Source organism: Salmo salar, chromosome 03 (assembly GCF_965601325.2).
Source record: "Salmo salar chromosome 03, fSalSal1, whole genome shotgun sequence".
Taxonomy (NCBI): Eukaryota; Metazoa; Chordata; class Actinopteri; order Salmoniformes; family Salmonidae; genus Salmo; species Salmo salar.
This window is the reverse complement of record NC_138293.1, coordinates 11,643,926-11,668,932: the sequence shown is the minus strand read 5'-3', so window position 1 is coordinate 11,668,932 and position 25,007 is coordinate 11,643,926. Positions and strand designations below refer to the sequence as shown.

General features: G+C 43.7%; 1 protein-coding gene across 1 annotated transcript; it reads left to right on the top strand.

The window, feature by feature from the left end:
- The first annotated feature begins 1,108 nt into the window (after window positions 1-1,108).
- LOC106598340 (uncharacterized) lies at window positions 1,109-9,931 on the top strand. The gene is made up of 5 exons (XM_014189384.3): window positions 1,109-2,606; window positions 3,733-3,818; window positions 6,922-6,963; window positions 7,461-7,585; window positions 7,916-9,931. Exons 2-5 carry the CDS (start codon window positions 3,752-3,754, stop codon window positions 9,224-9,226), a joined length of 1,545 nt encoding a protein of 514 aa, XP_014044859.3. The 5' UTR covers window positions 1,109-2,606; window positions 3,733-3,751; the 3' UTR covers window positions 9,227-9,931.
- The last annotated feature ends 15,076 nt before the right edge of the window (window positions 9,932-25,007 follow it).

The window sequence follows — 25,007 nt, the reverse complement described above, 5'->3', positions numbered from 1 at the left end:
AGTAACCAAAAAAGTGTTAAACAAATCAAAATATATTTGAGATGTATATGATGACAGCTTTTGCACACTCTTGGCATTCTCTCAACAAAATGTTAATTGTACTCCACAAAGAATTACATGAATAATCTGGATTTTGTAAAGTAAACAACTGAAGCACAAAGTTTAAGTATATTTAATGTCGATGTGGAGAGTTGTTGATCCAATTCCACCACACATATGCTATGATTAATTGCTCAGGACACATTTTGATGTTCCAAATCCAAAATGTAAATAATTCCTGGCCGTTAGAATTAACACTTTCCATGTCAACAAATAATATTTATTTTCAATCAAGTGTGGATGACGAGGGATCTAGTTAGGAGGGTGCTACGGCAAGGAACATTCAGATCAAATCTGTTGCGATGTTCGCTGTTCGCTGCTCTGGCACCCCAATGGTGGAACAAGCTCCCTCACGACGCCAGGACAGCGGAGTCAATCACCACCTTCCGGAGACACCTGAAACCCCACCTCTTTAAGGAATACCTGGGATAGGATAAAGTAATCCATCTAACCCCCCCTTAAAAGATTTAGATGCACTATTGTAAGTGGTTGTTCCACTGGATATTATAAGGTGAATGCACCAATTTGTAAGTCGCTCTGGATAAGAGCGTCCGCTAAATGACTTAAATGTAAATGTAATGTTGAATAAATGATGATATCAGCTCTATTAATTTCCATAGCTGTGGGATGTAGGGGTGCTGAGGGTTCTGCAGCACCTCCTGAGATGGATATTTTTTGTGCACTGGGACTTTATTGCTCCTGTGTGAGCGGACCAAAAATAGTTTCAGTACCCCCACCACTAAACATCTTTCCGCGGCCATGTTTATCATGTTTCAGAATGTTTCACCTCGTTGACTGACCACACCACTGTACGTGTTCTCTTCCCCTGTTGGTGGCGTGTAGTTCGTCAAACGAACACATGGAAAAACTGCTTACATGAAAGTGGTGGTAGGGCCTCATCATTTTTACAGCAAGGGTCTGTTTTTTTTTTAACGAGTTTTCTTTGTCCACAAGTGTTAAGAAACCGCTTTATGGGCTTTTCATACAAACTTCCCTTGCCATAATGTTTCCATGAGTATAACAACTTTGACATTAACAATATGGTTACTATTAACTTAAGAGTTGTTTTCAAGGCAACTGGTTCATTGACCTATAGAATGCCTCCATGCATGGACGACTGAGGAGGTAATGTCTTCACTTTGCACGTGGTCCATTTGATGATCTATACATTCTATACTACATATTATTCAAATGTGGCATAGCCCTTTTCCCACCTTCCATGTAGCATGACGTTGCTTATGAATGGTTTATGAAGCATCTACGAAGGCTTTATGAAGGGCCATTGAAGGCTTCATAAAGCTTTTCAAGTTGATTCCAACAGAACCAGCTCAGTGCCACTGGTCCCGGTTGGCATGTTTCCAGGTGTCAGTCAGAGCTCAGTTGGTAGTGTGCTCATAAAGGTCTCTGCTTGGACAACAGTCGCTCTCTTCAGTTGTGTTTCCAGGAAAGACGGTGTAAGAAGTTAAGATAGTGTAACGGTCAGTATTATTCTGCATTCTTGGGACATCCTTAATCTTAACCTTAACCATTATAAATTTCAACTTCAATGGGGTAGGGACGTCCCAACGTTTCTGGATAGCACGGACCATAGTTTAACTGTCTGTGGGACCTTTTTTTTTGGTTATTTTAAATCTGTGTAATTCTGTCCTTGAGCTGTTCCTGTCTATTAATGTTCTGTATTATGTCATGATTTGTGTGGACCACCAGCAAGAGTAGCTGCTGCTATAGCAACAGCTGATAGGGATTCTAATCAAATACAAGAGGAATGTGTTATGAGATATATGACTAGCTATTGACTATGGCTGGAGACACTGCACATAGAGATACTGTATATAGTAGTAGAAGGTAGGCTAGATCTATGGCTGGAGACACTGCACATAGAGATACTGTATATAGTAGTAGAAGGTAGGCTAGCTCTCTGGCTGAGTGAGGGATCTTCACATTCTATTATACTACACTAGCTGTTCTGTGAGAAACAACACAGTCAGAGATAAGTTGACTGTTTTTAGGGTTTTACTGAGTGAATCCTGCTGCCTGAATCAGCTCTAAGATCCATAATAATGGCTGTTCTATCCAACGACACTGATTGTTGTCTTGGTTTATATTTGTAGCCATCTTTAAACCCAAATTCCAAATCAGTGTAAAACAAATAAGGTACATCAAAATGGTATCCTGTTAATCAGGTATTTATCTACCCAGGGGTCTTGCTGTTCAGTTGGGGTAATTACAGGCCCCCTATTGGTCCATCAGCTGGCTGTACAGGAGCCAATACCGGAGCTTGTAACAGCATGCTCCAGCCATACGACATGCCTTTTTTTGTTTTGTAATGATCAAGAAGCTCCTTAAAAATGTTGCCCTGCGCTCGTCTCCCATACAAGGGAGCAGAAAGGTAGGGTGCACACACAGCTCGGTGAGCTATACCCCCCCCCCCCCCCCAAACCAATCAACCCAGAGAGCCACTGGCTCCTTCAGGATCTCAGGAGGGCAGAGCTTCACTTGAACAACAGGTAAGTCCTGGATTATAATGCATATAGTGTGTTACAGTGGTGTGCTTAGAATAATGTATTACATTTGTAAAGCGCTTTTCATTATACAAGAATGTGCTCAAAATACATAAATGTGTAATGTTTGCTAGATGTATGATGTTCACTGTGACTTTTTATATACAGTTGATGTATATTGTTTATATAGTACCAAGCTCTTTGTATGGTAGGAAAGCTAGTGTCAGTCAGTTACTACATGCAAGAGTTTATTTCAGAATCTACAATGGTTCAGTTGTTGGTTTGGGAGCAAAGCTGGCAATGGATTATCATTATAACAGATGGGAGTTCTATTCTGTTAAGTCAATCCCTCCATCAGTGGTAAAGCCAGTAGAAGAATACATCATTCCAGTGAATTACATTTTAATGCCTTTTCAAGACTTTGCCTCAGGAAAAACTGTATAGTCTAGTCCGAGCAAGATAAGCAGGCTACATGATATTGTTTTGCAGGATGTTAAAATATTTTTTGTTGAAGTTACTAGCCTTTGGTGCTTTAGTGCATTGCTCCAAGATCAGCTGTTTTCAACGTTGATAGAAGAAACAAATTAGACTGATTATCCATTTACAGGACAATGACTTGGGTCTGTATAAACAACTGTTTACTGCAAAGGTTATGAATTTACAGGACCATACACAAAGGTTATGCATTTACATGACCATACACAAAGGTTATGCATTTACATGACCATACACAAAGGTTATGCATTTACATGACCATACACAAAGGTTATGCATTTACATGACCATACACAAAGGTTATGACAAAGGTTATGCATTTACATGACCATACACAAAGGTTATGACAAAGGTTATGCATTTACATGACCATACACAAAGGTTATGCATTTACATGACCATACACAAGCAGACATTTTGTGAGCTAGAGGAGCCGTTCAGTATTGGAAACGTATAAATGCTTATAGGCTACATGTTTATAAATGTTTACAAATATTCATTTATTATTGGTATGTACACTACTTATACATAAACTTGTTTAAAGTCTCACCTATTTTAGCATGTTCAGGAAAAAATCTCACCCTCTCTTACCTGTTTCCCCCCAAAAAATAATCAATATTCCCAATTTCACACTCAGGAGACAGACAAAGCTGAAAATGGCACGGGCAGGAAGACCAACGTTTTCCCTGATCTACACTGGAATCCTCCTAGTGTTATCACCAGGTGAGTGAGACTGCTGTGCTTCAGCACTTTCTGAAAGACATGACTGACTGATTTACTGACTGGCACTTTATATCAGTCGCTTTACTGTAGCCCAGTGCTTAATTTGTAAAGCGGGAGGTGCCGGAACAAAAAGTGAGCAAGAGGGGGGTGACCTGAGCTCTGAGGCATGAGGGGAAAAAATGTCACTTTTCTAATCAAGCATTGCATTCATATCACATTTGCGTAATGGCATAGAGCAGTAGATGGGGGCACTTGCAGAAGTTGCACACATGGGAAACATTTGAGTTTTATAAACGGATTTAATTTTACATAACTGAAGACGTTGGTATAATGCTGCGTTCAAAACAACTGGGAACTCGGAGCTGGGAAATCTCCAGCTTCCGACTTCAGTGCGTTCAAGACAACAGGGAATTCGGTAAAACGAGCTCCGACTGGAAAAATGTGTTTTGAACGGTCATCTAACTCGGAATTCCAAGTGGGGAACTCTGGCCTCTTTCTAGCGCTCAGACTTTTCGATCTGTAGATCACTGACATCATGATTTGACCACGTTCCAAGTTGTCTTGAAAGCACCATAATACCGCACAATGATCGAAATGGCAGGCTACTTTGACACTGAGAATCTGAGATCAGTGAAAACGACCTTCTCTAGGTGTGTGGAGTCATATTGTATGCTACAGTATGAGGAGGAAATGATAGTCCGTAAAAATCTGTCGTTCTGCCCCTGAACAAGACAGTTAATCCACTGTTCCTAGGCCGTCATTGTAAATAAGAATTTGTTCTTAACTGACTTGCCTAGTTAAATAGAAGTTAAATAAAAATGCTTTCCAGTTTCACTGACTCACCCAATGATGCGCAGCTCACTAGCTGGTTTTGGCATTTGCGCTCGTGCCAAAAGCCTCTCTCTCTCGTTTTACTTTGTAAAACAATATTTGGAAGATGCTAAAATATTTTGGTAGCCTAAAGCTGACAGATTATAGTCTTCTCTTTTCAGCAGGAGCCATTTGCTTTCCAACGTGTTTTCCCGCAATTGTAGAAATATTGTGAAGGCCATTTTTGTCTACATGCTGTTCATTCACTGACAGATTTGTAGTGTGTTTCCGACTATGCCATGCCTTGTTTTTGGGCTACACTCCACAGCTTGGCTATTTTTAATAAGCTATTCATCCTCTGTGGCAAAACTATAGTCTTTTATCATGGTGTAGTAGGCTTTTCTTAATTATTTAATTTCTTTCTGAACAGACAGCAGGAACTCTATAACTTTGGCAAATTTATTTCAATTGATCGGGTGTGCTCAGCTCCCCCAGAACTGTTCATGCGGCTCTATTTAAGCAAAAAGGGGTGTGGTAGGAAGGGGTGTGGTATATGGCCAATATACCACGGCTAAGGGATGTTCTTATGCACGACGCAAGGTGGAGTACCTGGATACAGCCCTTAGCCGTGGTATATTGGCCATATACCACAAACACCCGAGGTGACTTATTGCTATTATAAACTAGTTACGAACGTAATTAGAGCAGTAAAAATAAATGTTTTGTCATACGCGTGGAATATGGTCTGGTATACCACGGCTGTCAGCCAATCAGCATTCAGGGCTCGAACCACCTATAAAAGGTAATACATTATGAAGTGCAACGCTGGAGAGATGAGAGCTACAGGCTCATGTCTATCAGAGCAGCGAGAGGGAGAGAGATCCATAGAAAGTGAATTTCATTCAAGTTCTCTGATAGATATAGGGGAGGGGGGCAGCAGGATATTTAACAAAAAGGCAACTTAAATTAACTTTGTTATTAGAATTTTTACATTGCAAAAACTGCCAATTATTTTTCAGGCCACTAGATCCAGTCAAATAAGTTCTAGAACGAAACAGTCCAAAACGGAGAGGTACCGGATCCAGTCAAATACGTTCTAGAACGAAACAGTCCAAAACGGAGAGGTGACAGGATCCGGCAATAATTTAAGCACTGCTGTAGCCCAATAGATAGCTTTATAATCAGTCACTTTACTGTAGCCGAATAGATGGATAGATAACTTTATAATCAGTCACTTTACTGTAGCCCAATAGATAGATAACTTTATAATCAGTCACTTTACTGTAGCCCAATAGATAGATAACTTTATAATCAGTCACTTTACTGTAGCCCAATAGATAGATAACTTTATAATCAGTCACTTTACTGTAGCCCAATAGATAGATAACTTTATAATCAGTCACTTTACTGTAGCCCAATAGATAGATAACTTTATAATCAGTCACTTTACTGTAGCCCAATAGATAGATAGCTTTATAATCAGTCACTTTACTAAGCCCAAAGGCATTCTACATAGAGCATCATTCATACCACTAATGGATGTTAGTACATAATCATTTATATCTACAATGTCACTAAAAGGATGGGCTGTTACTACACTCTACATCAAACCAATGCTTGTACGGTAGATGATCACTTGTCAGTCATAGGGGAATGCAGTCTAAAGTGTACACCACCATATAAAAATACATAAATCTCTGATGCCTTGGAGTTGAATCTCTGATGCCTTGGAGGTGAATCTCTGATGCCTTGGAGGTGAATCTCTGATGCCTTGGAGGTGAATCTCTGATGCCTTGGAGTTGAATCTCTGATGCCTTGGAGTTGAATCTCTGATGCCATTGTAGCTGAACTCTAGTCTCATTAGTCAAGGTAAGGCACCGTAGACGTCTCACCATAACATAACCAGTTGACGAGGCGTTTTCCCTTCTGCCATAAACCTCTGAAGGAAACCCCTGGTGCTTCTAACGTACAGAGACACAATGTACAGAACATCAGATTCCGCCCCCTCCCTCCCCCCAAAACATCTTACTTTATAGTGGGGGTTTAATTGGATGGGGGGGGGGGGGGGGTCTTCTGGGCTCTCTTTGTAGTTTTATGGTTTCCACTGACTTCCAGGTGGTGTGTCTGTACAGTATGTGTATGTTTAAAGGATGTGTGTGTATGTTAATGGTCAGGATGCTGCCTGGGCTGTTCCTCTAAGTGCCGGCTCCTGCCATGTTCTCCCAGGGACCTATTAGCAGAGCCACACAACATCTGGTTCTCGTCGACTCATGTCCCTACCGTTGTTTTACAGAGTTTCTGGGGGCCGGCCCGGTGAGGCAGAATGTGGAGGAGGGTGAGTGAGGGGGACTGGTTTGAATGAGACAACAAGGGAAACAAGGATATTAGCATGTACAGTACCATTCAAGCTGGTTGAGAGAATGCCAAGACTGTGCAAAGGGTGGCTACTTTGAGGAATCTAAAATATTACACTTTTTTTGGTACTACATGATTACATATGTGTTATTTCATAGTTTTGATGTCTTCACTATTATTCTACAATGTAGAAAATAGTACAAATAAAGAAAAACCCTTGAATGAATATGTGTGTCCAAACTGTGGTACTGTTTACTGGACAGTATGTCATACTAAAAGATTTTCAGACATAAACAGTTAACTCACTTACAGTGATACCATTTTACATACACCCTTACAGTACACACACAAACAGCCATGTAGTGGTGTACTCACACATACTCATGTACAGGTGTTGTATTTATTTAATCTAATATGGCTCTTTTTGAGTCCACATTCTCTTCTTAATATATGCTGTCTTTCTCTCTATTGTATCAGCATCTTCAGTATCCAGGGATGTCCGCAGTAAGAGGAGTCTTCCTGTTCACATGCCCGTCCTCCAGCAGCTCCCTGACTTCTGGGGATGGTACAGATTCTTCATGGATACTGGTAACCAGGAAGGAGTGAGTGTCAAACAATCCACAGACGTTGTTTTGAGTGAACGTACTTTTGGTTTGTTAGCTACCAGTTTATCTTAATCCATATTCTTCAGTTTATTCACTTGTAGATAACTGGTACTTTGTACTGCGCCTCTCCACCACCCCCATTAGCCCTTGACAGTCTAGATTGAGCCAGGCACAATGGAACCAATGGTATAGTCGGAAAAAGTGAAAATTTGACCCATCTGGCTTTTCAGGCAGGGTCAATCAAATGTGCAAAGTATTTGAAAGACAACATACAATTTGAACCCATGTCTGGATCTGATGGGAGTCCGTCTCTTCCCTCACTTAAAGATCGAGGATCTGGACAAGATGTACGTGATCTACCTGCAGAACAAGCACCGCTCCGAGGAGGGTCCCACCTTCAACCACTACCTCACCCACCTCAGTGCTATCTACAGGACCTGCGCCGAATCCGACGACCCAGAGTGCATCGCCGAGTCCACCAGCAAGCCCAAGGCCAAGGTGTTGATGCCCGCGCCCATCAAGACCGCCACAGTCGGAATGTGCAACCCTTATATCGACCCCTACTGCCTCTTCCCCATGACCCCTAAGATGGCTGCCCCAAAGCCTCCTCTGACTCCAGCCCCGGCTCCGGTCAAAGCCGCCCCAGTGCCTGGCCTGACCCCCTTCCTGCCGTACCCTCTGAAGACCCCCACAGGGCTCTACTACGCCCCAGTCCTGGAGCCCTTCCTCACCGCTGAGCAGAAGACAGAGCTGCTGCGTATCTGTAACTTTGACGACACCGAGTGTCTGCAGTACCACCTGCGTGCCGCCTACGGCTACAGGCCCGCTCCTGGACCCGCCCCGTCCTATGCTGCCCTGGGCTGCGATCCCACCAAGGACCCCTACTGCCGGCCCCAGTTGGTGAAGAAGGCCCCCTCCGGCTTCTTCCACCTGTACCCCACCTGCGACCCGGCCACCGACCCCCTGTGCATGGCTAGCATAGCGACCCCTCCTCCCGCTCCCCTGGAGACCCCGAAGGAGCAGCACTGCAACCCCCTCTTTGACAAGGGCTGTAACCCCCTCACCGCCACCAAGCTGGCGGGCCTCACCAAGCCCGTCCTGGAGTACACGCCCAAAGACGTACCTGCGCCAGCCCCCGCCCCTTTGGCGTGTGACCCGCGCTACGACCCATACTGCCTGCTTGGTGCCGCCGCCGCGCTCCATAAGGCCCCCCCAGCGCTGCCTCAGTTCCAGATCCGCTCCCGCCTGGGCTTCCTCGGGAAGACCAAGGAGGGCCATGACTGCTACGTGCACTACGACAAGGACTGCACTCCTGTGGAGGCCAGCGACGAACCCAAGACCCCCGCCGTACCCCAGTGCCACCCCTACGACTTCACCTGCAACGGCATGTCTGCCCCCACTACCCTCACCGCCGAGGCCAACGAGCCCAAGAGCGGTGTGATCTTGCCCGATCCCGACTGCGACCCCGAATACGACTACAACTGTCGCCTTCGTCGTGCCGAGGACTCCCCCGCTGCGATGGAATCAGCGGCCAATGAGGAGCCGGTGCAGCAGAAGGCCGGGCCCGGGTACGCTGTCCCACAGTTGGAAGACTTCCTGAGGAGTTACATGGGTCAGTACAGGAAGAAGTACATCTAAAAAAAAACACACGTCACTCAAATGTCAACTAGACGATAGATCGCTAGAACTGGAAGAAAGTGAGACAAGTTAATGTTTTACACACACACACACACACACACACACACACACACACACACACACACACACACACACACACACACACACACACACACTCATGGTCCTCCCAAGGTGCTAAAATATCTCCCATGGTCCAATACTGCTAAAGCAGGACGGCTAGTGCTTTATCAACAGGAAGTTCCAGACCTGCAATAGTTAATCAGATTTGCTCAATTACAGTGCCTGAAGGTATATAATTGTACTGTCTGTGATATACTGGCTGTAATATACTGGCTGTGGTATACTGGCTGTGATATTCTGGCTGTGGGGAACCCAACATTAGTCCCTCTACGTTTTATGGTCCCATAGAAGTCTATGTGAAAGTTCCTCATTTAATACTACGTTTGTCTGTAGAAATAAATGTCTGTATTGTGTTTGTAGAATAGGGTTAGCTAATATACTTGAAGACAGCCTAATCTAAATTTGTGTCGATATGTTGGTATGTTTTCTGTGGTTGTACATTGTCCATTTCCAGTGTTTCGTGAACATAGTCTCTCCTGAGTGTATTTAATGTTGTTTTCATAGTATTTCTAAAACCTGTCAACCTCAAATCCTTCCTCTGGTCAGTTTGTTTATTTTAGTTCCAAATAAAAAGTTTTGAAACAAGCTTGAATTTTCTTATGGAAACATTAATTAATACCCGAACTACACAACAACATAACCAATCTATCACAGTGGTTCTGATAACGTGTGAAAACACAGTAAAAAGCCATTGCTGTCTGAAATGTATGTCATATTAGCAAACATGTTCAGCATTTTAGAGGTAAGAATACTCAGTGCTGGTCATCTCCTGAATCCATCAGTGGTGTCAGCAGTGGAATCCAGGGGTGTGGTGAGGCCATTGTAGGTGAATCCAGGAAGTCACAATGAGTATCAGTATCATGACAGGTCTTCTCTATGACTGAAAGCTGACCGAAACATCATATAAAGACTCAGATGTAGAAGATGTATTTCCACTCAGCCATGGACTCATTGTTTACACATACTTCATGGCTTTTCTTAGACCGTACCCTCTGTAATTATTGGGACAGTGAAGCATTTTTTTTATTATTTTATCTCTATACTCCAAAATTTGGGATTTGAAATGAGACAATGACAATGTGTTAAAGTGCAGACTGTCAGCTTTTTAATTTGAGGGTATTTTCATTCATATAGGGTGACAGTTAAGAAATTACTGCACTTTTTGTATGTAGTCCTCCCATTTTAGGGGACCAAAAGTGTGTATTAAAGTAGTAAGTTTATGTTCCCATATTCATACCATGCAATGACTACATCAAGCTTGTGACTACACATTTGTTGGATGAATATGCTGTTTGTTTTGGTTGTGTTTCAGATATTTTGTGCCCAATAGAAATGAATGGTAAATAATGTGTTGAGTCACCTTTATTCTAAATAACAATAGAACATGTTTCTAAACACTTCTACATTAATGTGGATGCTACCATGATTACGGATATTGCCGAATGAATCGTGAATAATGATGAGTGATATTTTATTGTGTCAAATTAATGTTACACAATACAATATTTTCCATTCATTTCTATTGGGCACAAAATAATCTGAAACACAACCAAAACAAACAGCAAAAGCAAACGTAGTCACAAGCTTTATGTAGTCACTGCATGCTAGGAATCTGGGACCAAATACTTCACTTTTTACTATTTTGATACAAATGAATACTTTTAGTTTCCTAAAATGGGGGGACTATTTACAAGTGCTATAACTTCGAAACAGTTCACTTAATATGGATTAAAGCTGACAGTCTGCACTTTAACCCCATAGCCAAAATAAGAAAATATGCTTCACTGTCCCATTAATTACGAAGGGCACTGTATCTTGGACTGGACATTGAATTACCAGAGCTCCATCCAGCCCTCATAAAAGTGCTGAAACCAAATGAACATACAGTACAGCATATTACAAACCTGCCTGAGAAGCATAGAAGGAAATACCACAACTGTTTTGAGTTTCACAGGTATCAGTTTGCGTTAGCAGCCACTGTTGGTGATGGGGCCTCTTGATTTTCAACTGTCACCAGACGGATCACAAACACTGGGTTCAGCTAGTCATTACATTCTCCCCTGGGTGCTACCTGCTTTTAAAACTGTCAGCAGCAGTTGGCTACACCTTGAGGCCAAAGTGTGCTTCTGGAAACCTGTGGAAATATGTCCTGAATTGCTGAATTGTCTTGTAAATGTTTGGTTTCTGGTGTTTCTGAGTTAAGACCATCTCCACTAGGGAATGGACTACTGAGGATAAATCAGATTTACTGCTCACTGAAACCATCTCCACTAGGGAATGGACTACTGAGGATAAATCATATTTACTGAACCCTGAAACCATCTCCACTAGGGAATGGACTACTGAGGATAAATCAGATTTACTGCTCACTGAAACCATCTCCACTAGGGAATGGACTACTGAGGATAAATCAGATTTACTGCTCCCTGAAACCATCTCCACTAGGGAATGGACTACTGAGGATAAATCAGATTTACTGCTCCCTGAAACCATCTCCACTAGGGAATGGACTACTGAGGATAAATCAGGTTTACCGCTCCCTGAAACCATCTCCACTAGGGAATGGACTACTGAGGATAAATTTCATTTACTGCTCACTGAAACCATCTCCACTAGGGAATGGGCTACTGAGGATAAATCAGATTTACTGAACCCTGAAACCATCTCCACTAGGGAATGGACTACTGAGGATAAATCAGATTTACTGCTCACTGAAACCATCTCCACTAGGGAATGGACTACTGAGGATAAATCAGATTTACTGCTCCCTGAAACCATCTCCACTAGGGAATGGACTACTGAGGATAAATTAGATTTACTGCTCACTGAAACCATCTCCACTAGGGAATGGACTACTGAGGATAAATCAGATTTACTGCTCCCTGAAACCATCTCCACTAGGGAATGGACTACTGAGGATAAATTAGATTTACTGCTCACTGAAACCATCTCTTTTCTCAAAAAGGTTTTAAAACAGCTTTGAGTAAAACAAAAAATTGCCAAATTCCCTCACATACATTAAGCCTAGTCCTGGACTATAATACATTTTCAATGGAGAATCTATATTTAGGACCTCCAAGTTTAAAAGAACTCAGCTGCGTTTTAAACAAGGCTGTGGGAACAACTATGAAGTGAAAGGAAGAAATAAAGATTTAACACATTTGTTGATTTGTCTTTTATTCTCTGGTTTGTACAACATAAAGACAGAAATAGCATCAGAATATATAAAGCACAGTCACAGATAGAAAAATGAAACATATGACATCATAAGAACAGTCCTAAGCCGTGCTATATTGTCCATATACCACACCTCCTCTGGCCTTACTGCTTAATTATACCAGTCCCATTCAAATAGGGTTCAATAGACTGCTGCTTTATCACGTGTATATTGTGGATGGTAGTATTTAGTGAAACTGACAGTGTCCTTGAATGTAGACTAACTAAAGGGCTCAACATGCTAATTTCAGACTTTAGGAAAATGACACCGTAGCACATCGATAAAAAATGACCAACAATCCAGCAACATCTCTACTTTCATGAGTCATGACCAGTCTGATCTGTCCAAGGACAGGGCTTTTAACAAGGATAATAAACAATAAACAAATAGGTTTAGAAACCATAAATGGAGTTTTGGACAATTCCCCTTTATGTACTGATGTTCTAGGACAGAGAACATCTATTCAAAATAGTATCAGGCAGCTATCACATCACAGGAGAGTGAAGTGAACTCCCATGCACAAGCACACAGCCACAGATGTTCTGTGTGGGAGTCTAACCTCTTGCACCACCCTCACTCTGAATTATCTTTGGTTCACACTGCTGTTCATATCACCGCAGTCTATTTAAAAAAAATATTTACATTTCAGGTATTAAGTTACAAGGTTCATTAGTTATAATAAACTGGGTGCTTTGAGCCCTGAATACTGATTGGCTGAAAGCCGTGGAAAATCAGACCGTATACCACAGGTATGACCCAAAAATATTTTTACTGTTCCAATTATGTTGGTAACCAGTTTATAATAGCAATAAGGCACCTCAGGGGTTTGTAGCATATGGCAAATATACACTGCTCAAAAAAATAAAGGGAACACTTAAACAACACATCCTAGATCCGAATGAAAGAAATAATCTTATTAAATACTTTTATCTTTACATAGTTGAATGTGCTGACAACAAAATCACACAAAAATAATCAATGGAAATGCAATTTATCAACCCATGGAGGTCTGGATTTGGAGTCACACTCAAAATTAAAGTGGAAAAACCACACTACAGGCTGATCCAACTTTGATGTAATGTCCTTAAAACAAGTCAAAATGAGTCTCAGTAGTGTGTGTGGCCTCCACGTGCCTGTATGACCTCCCTACTACGCCTGGGCATGCTCCTGATGAGGTGGCGGATGGTCTCCTGAGGGATCTCCTCCCAGACCTGGACTAAAGCATCCGCCAACTCCTGGACAGTCTGTGGTGCAACGTGGCGTTGCTGGATGGAGCGAGACATGATGTCCCAGATGTGCTCAATTGGATTCAGGTCTGGGGAACGGGCGGGCCAGTCCATAGCATCAATGCCTTCCTCTTGCAGGAACTGCTGACACACTCCAGCCACATGAGGTCTAGCATTGTCTTGCATTAGGAGGAACCCAGGGCCAACCGCACCAGCATATGGTCTCACAAGGGGTCTGAGGGATCTCATCTCGGTACCTAATGGCAGTCAGGCTACCTCTGTCGAGCACATGGAGGGCTGTGCGGCCCCCCAAAGAAATGCCACCCCACACCATGACTGACCCACCGCCAAACCGGTCATGCTGGAGGATGTTGCAGGCAGCAGAATGTTCTCCACGGCATCTCCAGACTCTGTCACGTCTGTCACGTGCTCATTGTGAACCTGCTTTCATCTGTGAAGAGCACAGGCCGCCAGTGGCGAATTTGCCAATCTTGGTGTTCTCTGGCAAATGCCAAACGTCCTGCACGGTGTTGGGCTGTAAGCACAACCCCCACCTGTGGACGTCGGGCCCTCATACCACCCTCATGGAGTCTGTTTCTGACCGTGTGAGCAGACACATGCACATTTGTGGCCTGCTGGAGGTCATTTTGCAGGGCTCTGGCAGTGCTCCTCCTGCTCCTCCTTGCACAAAGGCGGTGGTAGCGTTCCTGCTGCTGGGTTGTTTCCCTCCTACGGCCTTCTCCACGTCTCCTGATGTACTGGCCTGTCTCCTGGTAGCGCCTCCATGCTCTGGACACTACGCTGACAGACACAGCAAACCTTCTTGCCACAGCTCGCATTGATGTGCCATCCTGGATGAGCTGCACTACCTGAGCCACCTGTGTGGGTTGTAGACTCCGTCTCATGCTACCACTAGAGTGAAAGCACCGCCAGCATTCAAAAGTGACCAAAACATCAGCCAGGAAGCATAGGAACTGAGAAGTGGTCTGTGGTCTTCACCTGCAGAACCACTCCTTTATTGGGGGTGTCTTGCTTATTGCCTATAATTTCCACCTGTTGTCTATTCCATTTGCACAACAGCATGTGACATTTATTGTCAATCAGTGTTGCTTCCTAAGTGGACAGTTTGATTTCACAGAAGTGTGATTGACTTGGAGTTACATTGTGTTGTTTAAGTGTTCCCTTTATTTTTTTGAGCAGTATACCATGGCTAAGGGCTGTATCCAGGGACTCCGTCGTACATTTTATTTTTATTTCACCTTCATATAACCAGGTAGGCTAGTTGAGAACAAGTTCTCATTTACAATTGCGACCTGGCCAAGATAAAGCATAGCAATTCGACACATACAACACAGAGTTACATATGGAATAAACAAAACATACAGTCAATAATACAGTAGAACAAAAGAAAACAAAAAGTCTATATACAGTGAGTGCAAATGAGGTAAGTTAACGCAATAAATAGGCCATGGTGGCGAAGTAATTACAATATAGCAATTAAACACTGGAATGGTAGATGTGCAGAAGATGAACGTGCAAGTAGAGATACTGGGGTGCAAAGGAGCAAGATAAATAAATAAATACAGTATGGGGATGAGGTAGGTAGATAGATGGGCTGTTTACAGATGAGCTATGTACAGGTGCAGTGATCTGTGAGCTGCTCTGACAGCTGGTGCTTAAAGCTAGTGTGGGAGATATGAGTCTGCAGCTTCAGTGATTTTTGCAGTTCGTTCCAGTCATTGGCAGCAGAGAACTGGAAGGAGAGGCAGCCAAAGGAGGAATTGGCTTTGGCGGTGACCAGCGAAATATACCTGCTGGAGCGCGTGCTACTGGTGGGTGCTGCTATGGTGACCAGTGAGCTGAGATAAGGCGGGGCTTTACCTAGCAAAGACTTATAGATGACCTGGAGCCAGTGGGTTTGGCGACAAATATGAAGTGAGGGCCAACCAACGAGAGCATACAGGTCACAGTGGTGGGTAGTATATGGGGCTTTGGGGACAAAACGGATGGCACTGTGATAGACTGCATCCAATTTACTGAGTAGAGTGTTGGAGGCTATTTTGTAAATTACATCACCGAAGTCAAGGATTGGCAGGATAGTCAGTTTTACAATGGTATGTTTGGCAGCATGAGTGAAGGATGCTTTGTTGCGAAATAGGAAGACGATTCTAGATTTAATTTTGGATTGGAGATGCTTAATGTGAGTCTGGAAGGAGAGTTTACAGTCTAACCAGACACCTAGGTATTTGTAGTTGTCCACAAGTCAGAACCGTCCAGAGTAGTGATGCTGGACGGGCGGGCAGGTGCAGGCAGCAATCAGTTGAAGAGCATGCATTTAGTTTTACTTGCCTTTAAGAGCAGTTGGAGGCCACAGTAGGAGAGTTGTATGGCATTGAAGCTCGTCTGGAGGTTAGTTAACACAGTGTCCAAAGAAGGGCCAGAAGTATACAGAATGGTGTTGCCTGCGTAGAGGTGGATGAAAGAATGACCAGCAGCAAGAGCGACATTATTGATGTATAGAGAGAAAAGAGTAGGCCCGAGAATTGAACCCTGTGGCACCCCCATTGAGACTGCCAGAGGTTCGGAAAACAGGCCCTCTGATTTGACACACTGAACTCTGTCTGAGAAGTAGTTGGTGAAGCAGGCGAGGCAGTCATTTGAGAAACCAAGGCTGTTGAGTCTGCCGATAAGAATGTGGTGATTGACAGAGTCGAAAGCCTTGGCCAGGTCGATGAATACAGCTGCACAGTATTGTCTCTTATCGATGGCGGTTATGATATCGTTTAGGACCTTGAGCGTGGCTGAGGTGCACCCATGACCAGCTTGGAAACCAGATTGCATAGCAGAGAAGGTACGGTGGGATTCGAAATGGTCGGTGATCTGTTTGTTAACTTGGCTTTCGAAGACCTTGGGTCTAGAGTGTCTCCCCCTTTGAAGAGGGGGATGACCACGGCAGCTTTCCAATCTTTGGGGATCTCAGACGATATGAAAGAGATGTTGAACAGGCTAGTAATAGGGGTTGCAACAATTTCGGCAGATCATTTTAGAAAGAGGGTCCAGATTGTCTAGCCCGGCTGATTTGTATTGGTCCAGATTTTGCAGCTCTTTCAGAACATCAGCTATCTGGATTTGGGTGAAGGAGAAATGGGGTAGGCTTGGGCAAATTGCTGTGGGGGGTGCAGGGCTGTTGACTGGGGTAGGGGTAGTCAGGTGGAAAGCATGGCCAGTCGTAGACAAATGCTTATTGAAATGTTCAATTATCGTGGATTTATCGGTGGTGACAGTGTTTCCTATCCTCAGTGCAGTGGGCAGCTGGGACGAGGTGCTCTTATTTTCCATGGACTTTACAGTGTCCCAGAACTTTTTGGAGTTTGTGCTACAGGATGCAAATTTCTGGATGCAAAAGCTAGCCTTTGCTTTCCTAACTGCCTGTGTATATTGGTTCCTAACTTCCCTGAAATGTTGCATATCGCGGGGGCTATTCGATGCTAATGCAATACGCCACAGGATGTTTTTCTGCTGGTCAAGGGTAGTCAGGTCTGGAGTGAACCAAGGGCTGTACCTGTTCCTGGTTCTACATTTTTTGAATGGGGCATGCTTATTTAAGATGGTGAGGAAAGCACTTTCAAAGAATAACCAGGCATCCTCAACTGACGGAATGAGGTCAAAATACTTCCAGGATACCCGGACCAGGTCGATTAGAAAGGCCTGCTCGCTGAAGTGTTTTAGGGAGCGTTTGACAGTGATGACGGGTGGTCGTTTGACCACAGACCCATTACGGAGGCAGTGATCGCTGAGATCCTGGTTGAAGACAGCAGAGGTGTATTTGGAGGGCAGGTTGGTTAGGATGATATCTATGAGGGTGCCCATGTTTACGGATTTGGGGTTGTACCTGGTAGGTTCATTGATAATTTGTGTGAGATTGAGGGCATCAAGTTTAGATTGTAGGATGGGCGGGGTTTTCAGCATGTCCCAGTTTAGGTCACCTAACAGCATGAGCTCTGAAGATAGATGGGGGGCAATCAATTCACATATGGTGTCCAGGGCACAGCCGGGGGCAGAAGGTGGTCTATAGCAAGCGGCAATGGTGAGAGACTTGTTTCTGGAAAGGTGGATTTTTAAAAGTAGAAGCTCAAATTGTTTGGGCACAGACCTGGATAGTAAGACAGAACTCTGCAGTAGATTGCAACTCCACACCCTTTGGCAGTTCTATCTTGTCGGAAAATGTTATAGTTAGGGATGGAAATTTCTGGGTTTCTGTTGGCCTTCTTAAGCCAGGATTCAGACACGGCTATGACATCCGGGTTGGCAGAGTGTGCTAAAGCAGTGAATAAAACAAACTTAGGGAGGAGGCTTCTAATGTTAACATGCATGAAACCAAGGCTTTTACGGTTACAGAAGTCAACAAATGAGAGCGCTTGGGGAATGGGAGTTGAGCTAGGCACTGCAGGGCCTGGATTAACCTCTACATCACCAGAGGAAAGAGGAGGAGTAGGATAAGGGTACTGCTAAAGGCTATAAGAATTGGTCGTCTAGTAGAATAGATTCAAGGAATAATGTACAGACAAAGGTATCATGACAGGGCTTCTCTATGACTGAAAGCTGACTGAAACATTATATAAAGACTCAGATGTAGAAGACATAACATGTATTTAAACTGAGCCATGGATTCTACACCTATTTCATGGCTTTTCTTATATCTTGGACTGGACATTGAATTGCCAGAGCTCCATCCAGCCCTCGTAAAAGGACCGACAGTATATTACAGAACTCCTGACTGAGAAGCATACAAGAAATGGTGATGGGAACTCTTGTTTTTCAACTGTCACCAGACGTTGAGCACACACACTGGCTTCAAGGTGTAGCCAACTGCTGCTGACAGTTTTAAAAGCAGGTAGCTCGCAGTGGAGAATGTAATGACTACCTGAACCCAAATTGTGCTTCTGGAAACCTGTGGAAATATGCCCTAAATTGCAGGTGTCGTCTTGTAAACGTTTGGTTTCTGGTGTGATCCTGCTTGTTAAAAGAGTTAGAGTCATCTCCGTTAAGATTGCACTACTAAGGCTACTATAGATTTACTGCTCACTGAAAGCATGGCCATGTCCGATTATCCCTACTTGCATTCTAAATAGTAGACTGATTGAGTGTGTGAAAATAGAATGTTTTATAGTATGTGCAATTGTTTGTATATCCTGGATATTACGAAAGTTGTCCCACAGGGGTCGATTCAGGGTCCTGTACTTTTTACTGTTAACATTAACAATATTAACAAAATTGTAACCTGCACTAGTACAGTGCCTTTGGAAAGTATTCAGACTCCTTGACATTTTCCACATTTTGTTACGTTACAGCCTTATTCTAAAATGGATTCAATAGTTTTTTTGACTAATCAATCTACACACAATACCCCATCATGACAAAGCAAAAACAGGTTTTTAGAAATATCACATTTACATAAGTATTCAGACCCTTTACTCAGTACTTTGTTGAAGCACCTTTGGCAGCGATTACAGCCTCCAGTCTTCTTGGGTATGACGGTACAAGATTGGCACACCTGTATTTGGGGAGTTTCTCCAATTTTTCTCTGCAGATCCTCTTAAGCTCTGTCAGGTTGGATGGGGAGGGTTGCTACACAGGTTCTCTTTTCAGGTCTCGATCTTCCGGGCTCTGGCTGGACGTCTGAAAGAAATTCAGAGACTTGTCACAAAGCCACACCTGCGTTGTCTTGGCTGTATACTTAGGGTCGTTGTCCTGTTGGAATGTGAACCTTCACCCCAGTCTGAGGTCCTAAGCACTCTGGAGCAGGTTTTCATCAAGGATCTCTCTGTACTTTGCTCCGTTCATCTTTCCCTCGATCCTGACTAGTCTCCCAGTCCCTGCCACTGAAAAACATCCCCACAGCATGATGCTGCCACAACCATGCTTCACCGTAGGGATGGTGCCAGGTTTCCTCCACGTGACACTTGGCATTCAGGCCAAGCGTTCAATCTTGGTTTCATCAGACCAGAGACTCTTGTTTCTCATGATTTCTCAAGAGTCCTTAAGTGTCTTTTGGCAAACTCCAAGCGGGCTGTCATGTGCCTTTTACTGAAGAGTGGTTTCCGTCTGGCCCATCTACCATAAAGGTCTGATTGGTGGAGTGCTGCAGAGATGGTTGTCCTTCTGGAAGGTTCTCCCATCTGCACAGAGGAACTCTGGAGCTCTGTCTGAGTTATTATCGGGTTCTTGGTCCCTTCCCTTCCCTGACCAAGGCCCTTCTCCCCCGATTGCTGGCCAGTTCTAGGAAGAGTATTGGTGGTTCCAACCTTCTTCCATTTAAGAATGATGGAGGCCACAGTTTTCTTGGGGACCTTCAATGCTGCAAACATTTTTTGGTACCCTTCCCCAGATCTGTGCCTCGACACCATCCCATCTCGGAGCTCTACGGACAATTCCTTTGACCTCATGGCTTGATTTTTGCTCTGACATGCACTGTCAACTGTGGGAACTTATATAGACAGATGTTTGCCTTTCCAAATAATGTCCAATCAATTGAATTTACCACAGGTGGACTGCAATAGAGTTGTAGAAACATCTCAAGGATGATCAATGGAAACAGGATGCACCTGAGCTCAATTTCGAGTCTCATAGCAAAGGGTCTGAATACATGTAAATGTAAATAAGTATATATATATTTTTTTTACATTTGCAAAAATGTCTAAAGACCAGTTTTCACTTTTTCATTATGGGGTATTATGTGTAGATAGATGAGGGGGAAAATTGTATTTAATCCATTTTAGAATAAGGCTGTAATGTAACAAAATGTGGAAAAGGTCAATGGGTCTGAATACTTTTCGAATGCATATATTGCTCATTCTCATATTGCTCACTCTGACATTTTGTAATTTCTAGTTTTTTAAAACTTTTTGTATTATGTGTGTATTCTTATTGTATTGCGCTGACCTAATGGCTAAATATAAATTACCTGGTGCCTCTTTTTTCCTTAATCTACGTTTAAGGTCAATTTATTTGGTTTTTAAAAAATTCATTACATGTTAAAATTTTAAATCAATTTAATCTATATTTAAGATCAGCATGTGGGCATATGGCATCTATCGGGGATCATCCCTACCACAACAAACTGCATAGAATATTAGACAGACATGGTTACTCAAAGGGTTTGGTCACTGATCTTTATCATTAAAGAATCTATGGATTGTAATATTTGTGTTGTGGAGAAATGACCAGGCAGGAGACGAGAGTACAGTTAGTTTGCTTTAGTCAAAACCCCTCGTGCTCTACAGCCCCCGGCACAAGAGTGCGCATGTGCATTTCCTATTAGGTGTAGTAATGTAACACTGCCGTAATACATTACTGCGTAGTAACAGCATAGTAACTAATATAAACAGATGTAGATCACAGATACTACACTCCTCCCCATAGTGTTTAACTCCCAGAGAACAAGGTAAATATGTTAGGGAACTACTAATGCAATATCTGAACAATGCATTCTTAACCATTTTCAACTACTGTGTTGAAGCAGACTTTTCAGAGCCCAGCACAAATCCAGGGGATTATTCTGCCCCGAAGATGGAATTTGTGTCCTAATAACTAACCCAGGTAATGTCCTTTTTCTTTCCTTTTATCTAGGACATATTAAAGTGTTTGTTTGTTTTACTGTCTGTTACCTCCTGAAACAGCTCAACTCACAGGTCAAGCTTTTGAGGTGCCCTTTGCTGTCGAATAGGATCCCTCCGCTCCTCCTGGGCTTCCGGTGGTGGGCCAGGTTCGGGTGGAAGGTCAGGCTCTGTCAGGAGAAGAGGAAGGTCAGGCTCTGTCAGGAGAATAGTCCTGGCGGTTGTAATTGTTCTTGTTCTCTTGTTCTCTCGGCATGTCTCTGCTGGGGAGTTGGACCGTAGCAGATGATCCACATGAACGTTGACATGGCGATGACTAATTTGGACTTGGTAAGTCAAAGGTCCTCCACGTTGCAAGATCACACCTGAGTTCCACAGGCGCTTGGGGTGTCTGAAATCACGTACCATCACTCTCTCTCCTTCTTTGAATTCTCTGACAGTCTTTGAGTGTCTGTCATGAGCTTTCTTCAGCTGTAGCTTGTGCTTTGCCACAGTGCTTGACAAGTCTGGTTTCAACAATGTCAGGCGGGTACGTGGTTGGCGTTTCAGAAACAGTTCAGCTGGTGTACATTCCGTTACTCTGTGTGGTGTGTTACGGTAAGTAAACAGGAACCAGGGAAGCCTTTGGTGGGTGGGCACAGACTGAACATCGAGTCTAGTCCAGGCCTTCTTAAAGGTTTGCAGGGCTCTGTCCGCTGCTCCGTTTGATGCCAGATGGTAAGGTGGTGACAGGATGTGCCTTACTCTGTTGTTCTTGAGAAACATTTCAAAATCGTTTGACGTGAATGGAGGGCCATTGTCCATTGTCCGATTGCTCCTTGACTAGTCCAAAGGATGCGAACAGGTGTCTGAGAAGATTTATGGTCTTCTCAGCTGTGGTCAGTTGAGTAGGGAACACTTCCATCCACTTGGAATGGACATCGACGACAACATGGAAATGTTGCTTGTCAATCTCGGCGTAATCCACATGGATGCATTCCCATGGTGTAGCAGCCCAGAACCATGGATGAAGAGGTGCAGCAGCAGGCTTGTTGCGAACAGCTTCACAAGGTGAGCAGTGGCCTACATGCTGTTGAATGTCCTGATCCAGTCCAGGCCACCACTGATAACTGTGCTTTCATTCGAGTGATCCCTGGATGTCCCTCATGCAGGTCAGATAGCATTCTCCTCTGGAATTTGTGAGGTACCACCACCCTTGATCCCCACAGAACACATCCTTGATCAGTGGACAACTGGTTTTTCTTTTCAATGAATGGACGAAGGTTATCGTCATTTACGAAGGTTGGCCTACCACCTAATGTTAAGTCCAAGACTTTGGAAAGCACTGGGTCTTTCCTTGTTTCCTCTGCTATGTCTGAAGCAGATATGGGCAGTTTGTCGATGAGAGAGATCTGGAAGACTGTTCTATCATCTTCACTGTCGGAGTCACTATTGCATGGTAGTCTTGATAGTGCATCTGCATTTGCGTGATCACTGGATCGTCTGTACTCGATCTCGTAGTCGTAGGCTAGCAATATCAGACCCCAACGTTGCATTCAAAGTGCAGCAAGGCTTGTTATAGCTGGATGGCCAACAGAGGCTTTTGATCTGTCAGCAGTTGGAACTTCCTTCCGTAGAGGTATTTGTGAAACTTTTTCACTCCAAATATTATGCTCAGGGCTTCCTTCTCAATTTCATCATAATTTTTCTCACTTGGTGACAGAGTCCGTGATGCCTGACGGTAGAACATGTGAGATGATGGCTCCTACTCCGTATGGAGATGCATCACACGTGAGTCTCAGCTTCATCTCTGTGTCATAGTGGGCAAGCCACTTGCTCTTTAGCAGACGCTGTTTGCAAGTCTTGAATGCTTCTTCGCATTGTGGGGACCAATTCCACTTTGTATTGGCCTGCAGCAGTTGGTGAAGGGGATGCAACAATGTGGACAAGTTTGCCACAAACTTCCCGTAATAGTTCAGGAGCCCCAAAAATGACCTCAGCTCTGAGATATTTGTGAGTGCTGGTGCATTTACGATTGCTTCCACCTTGCTGTTGGTTGGGTGCAGGCCTTGTGCATCAATCTTGTATCCGAGATACTCCACTGAGTCCTGGAGGAACTCACACTTGCTGCGTTTTATTTTCACTCCGTATTTCTCCAGTCTTGACATCACTTTGTCCAGCACTACAAGGTGCTCTCCAATGGTTGGTGCTGACACGAGGATGTCATCCATGAAGCACACAACATTGTCTATACCGTCCAAGATCTGATCCATTGTGTGTTGGAATATCGCTGGAGCTGTCGAGATTCCATAGGCCAAGCGATTGAATCTGAATAGCCCCTTGTGTGTTTTGATGGTCAGATACTGTTCTGACTCCGGATCCAGCTTCAGTTGCTGATAAGCGAATGCCAGGTCCAGCCTACTGAAAACCTTCCCACCAGCTAGAGTGGCAAACAGATCTTCAGCGTTTGGTAGTGGATATTCCTCTGGCAGTATGCAGCAATTTACTGTGACCTTGTAGTCTCCGCACATTCTGACGGTCTTGTCTTTCTTTGGCACTACAATGATCGGAGCGGCCCAGTCGCTCCTCACTACTTTCATGGTGATGTTATTCTTCTGTAAGCAGTCCAGTTCCTTCTCTACTGCTTCCTTAAGACCATAGGGAACTGGACGTGGTTTGTGAAAGATAAGCTTGGTTCCTTCTTGCACTCTGACTTTTGCTGTGAAGTCTTGTATTTCGCCGTAGCCAACTTTGAAAGGTTAATTGTGCTTCTCCAGCATGTTAGTGAGTGTAGCCTGACTCACTGGTTTGTCATTTCTCAGACTGAAGATTTCTCCCCAGTTCAACTTGATCTTTTGTAGCCAGTTTCTGACTAGCAAGGCTGATTGTTCTCCTTTAACAATGACAAGCGGTAGCGTCCACTCCTTCCCCTCATACCGGACTGGTACCTGGATCTGCCCTAACACAGGAATAGTGTCACCAGTGTATGAAGAAAGGCGGATGAACGCTGGCTGAAGAGGGCACTCACAGTTTTTCTTTGTAGAGTCTTTCTGGAACAAGTGATACAGACGCTCCGGTGTCCAGCTGCATTTTCACTGGTTTTCCCGCTAACTCCATGCTGAGATAGATTCCATCTTTTTGTTGTTGAGCTGTGTACACTGTGAACAGTTCCAATACTGATTCAGTTGTACCTTCCTCTTCTTGTGCTGCGTCTGACACTTTACCGTGCGTTTTGGAGTTTACACACTCTCTGTAGATGTCCAACCTTTCCACAATTGTGGCAATTTTCATTTTGGAATCGACATTCACTGTGCTGATGATTATCTCCCCCACATCTGTAGCAACTTGGCTTAGACCTTTGTGATGTGGGCTGCTTTGTTCTTGTGTAACCTTGAGGACGGGACTGATAAAAGTGTGACTTTTGTGAGCCTTTTTCATCACGTGCATCACTGACCATGTGAACACCTTTCTGACATTCTGCATATCCTGATAGCTCAATAGTATCCCTGTGGGCAAGCTCGAGTCCACGTGCGATATCACAGGCTTTCTTAAAGGTCAGGTTCTTCTCTGACAGAAGCCTTCTGTGATATGCTTCACCTGTGAGACCACATACAAACTTGAGA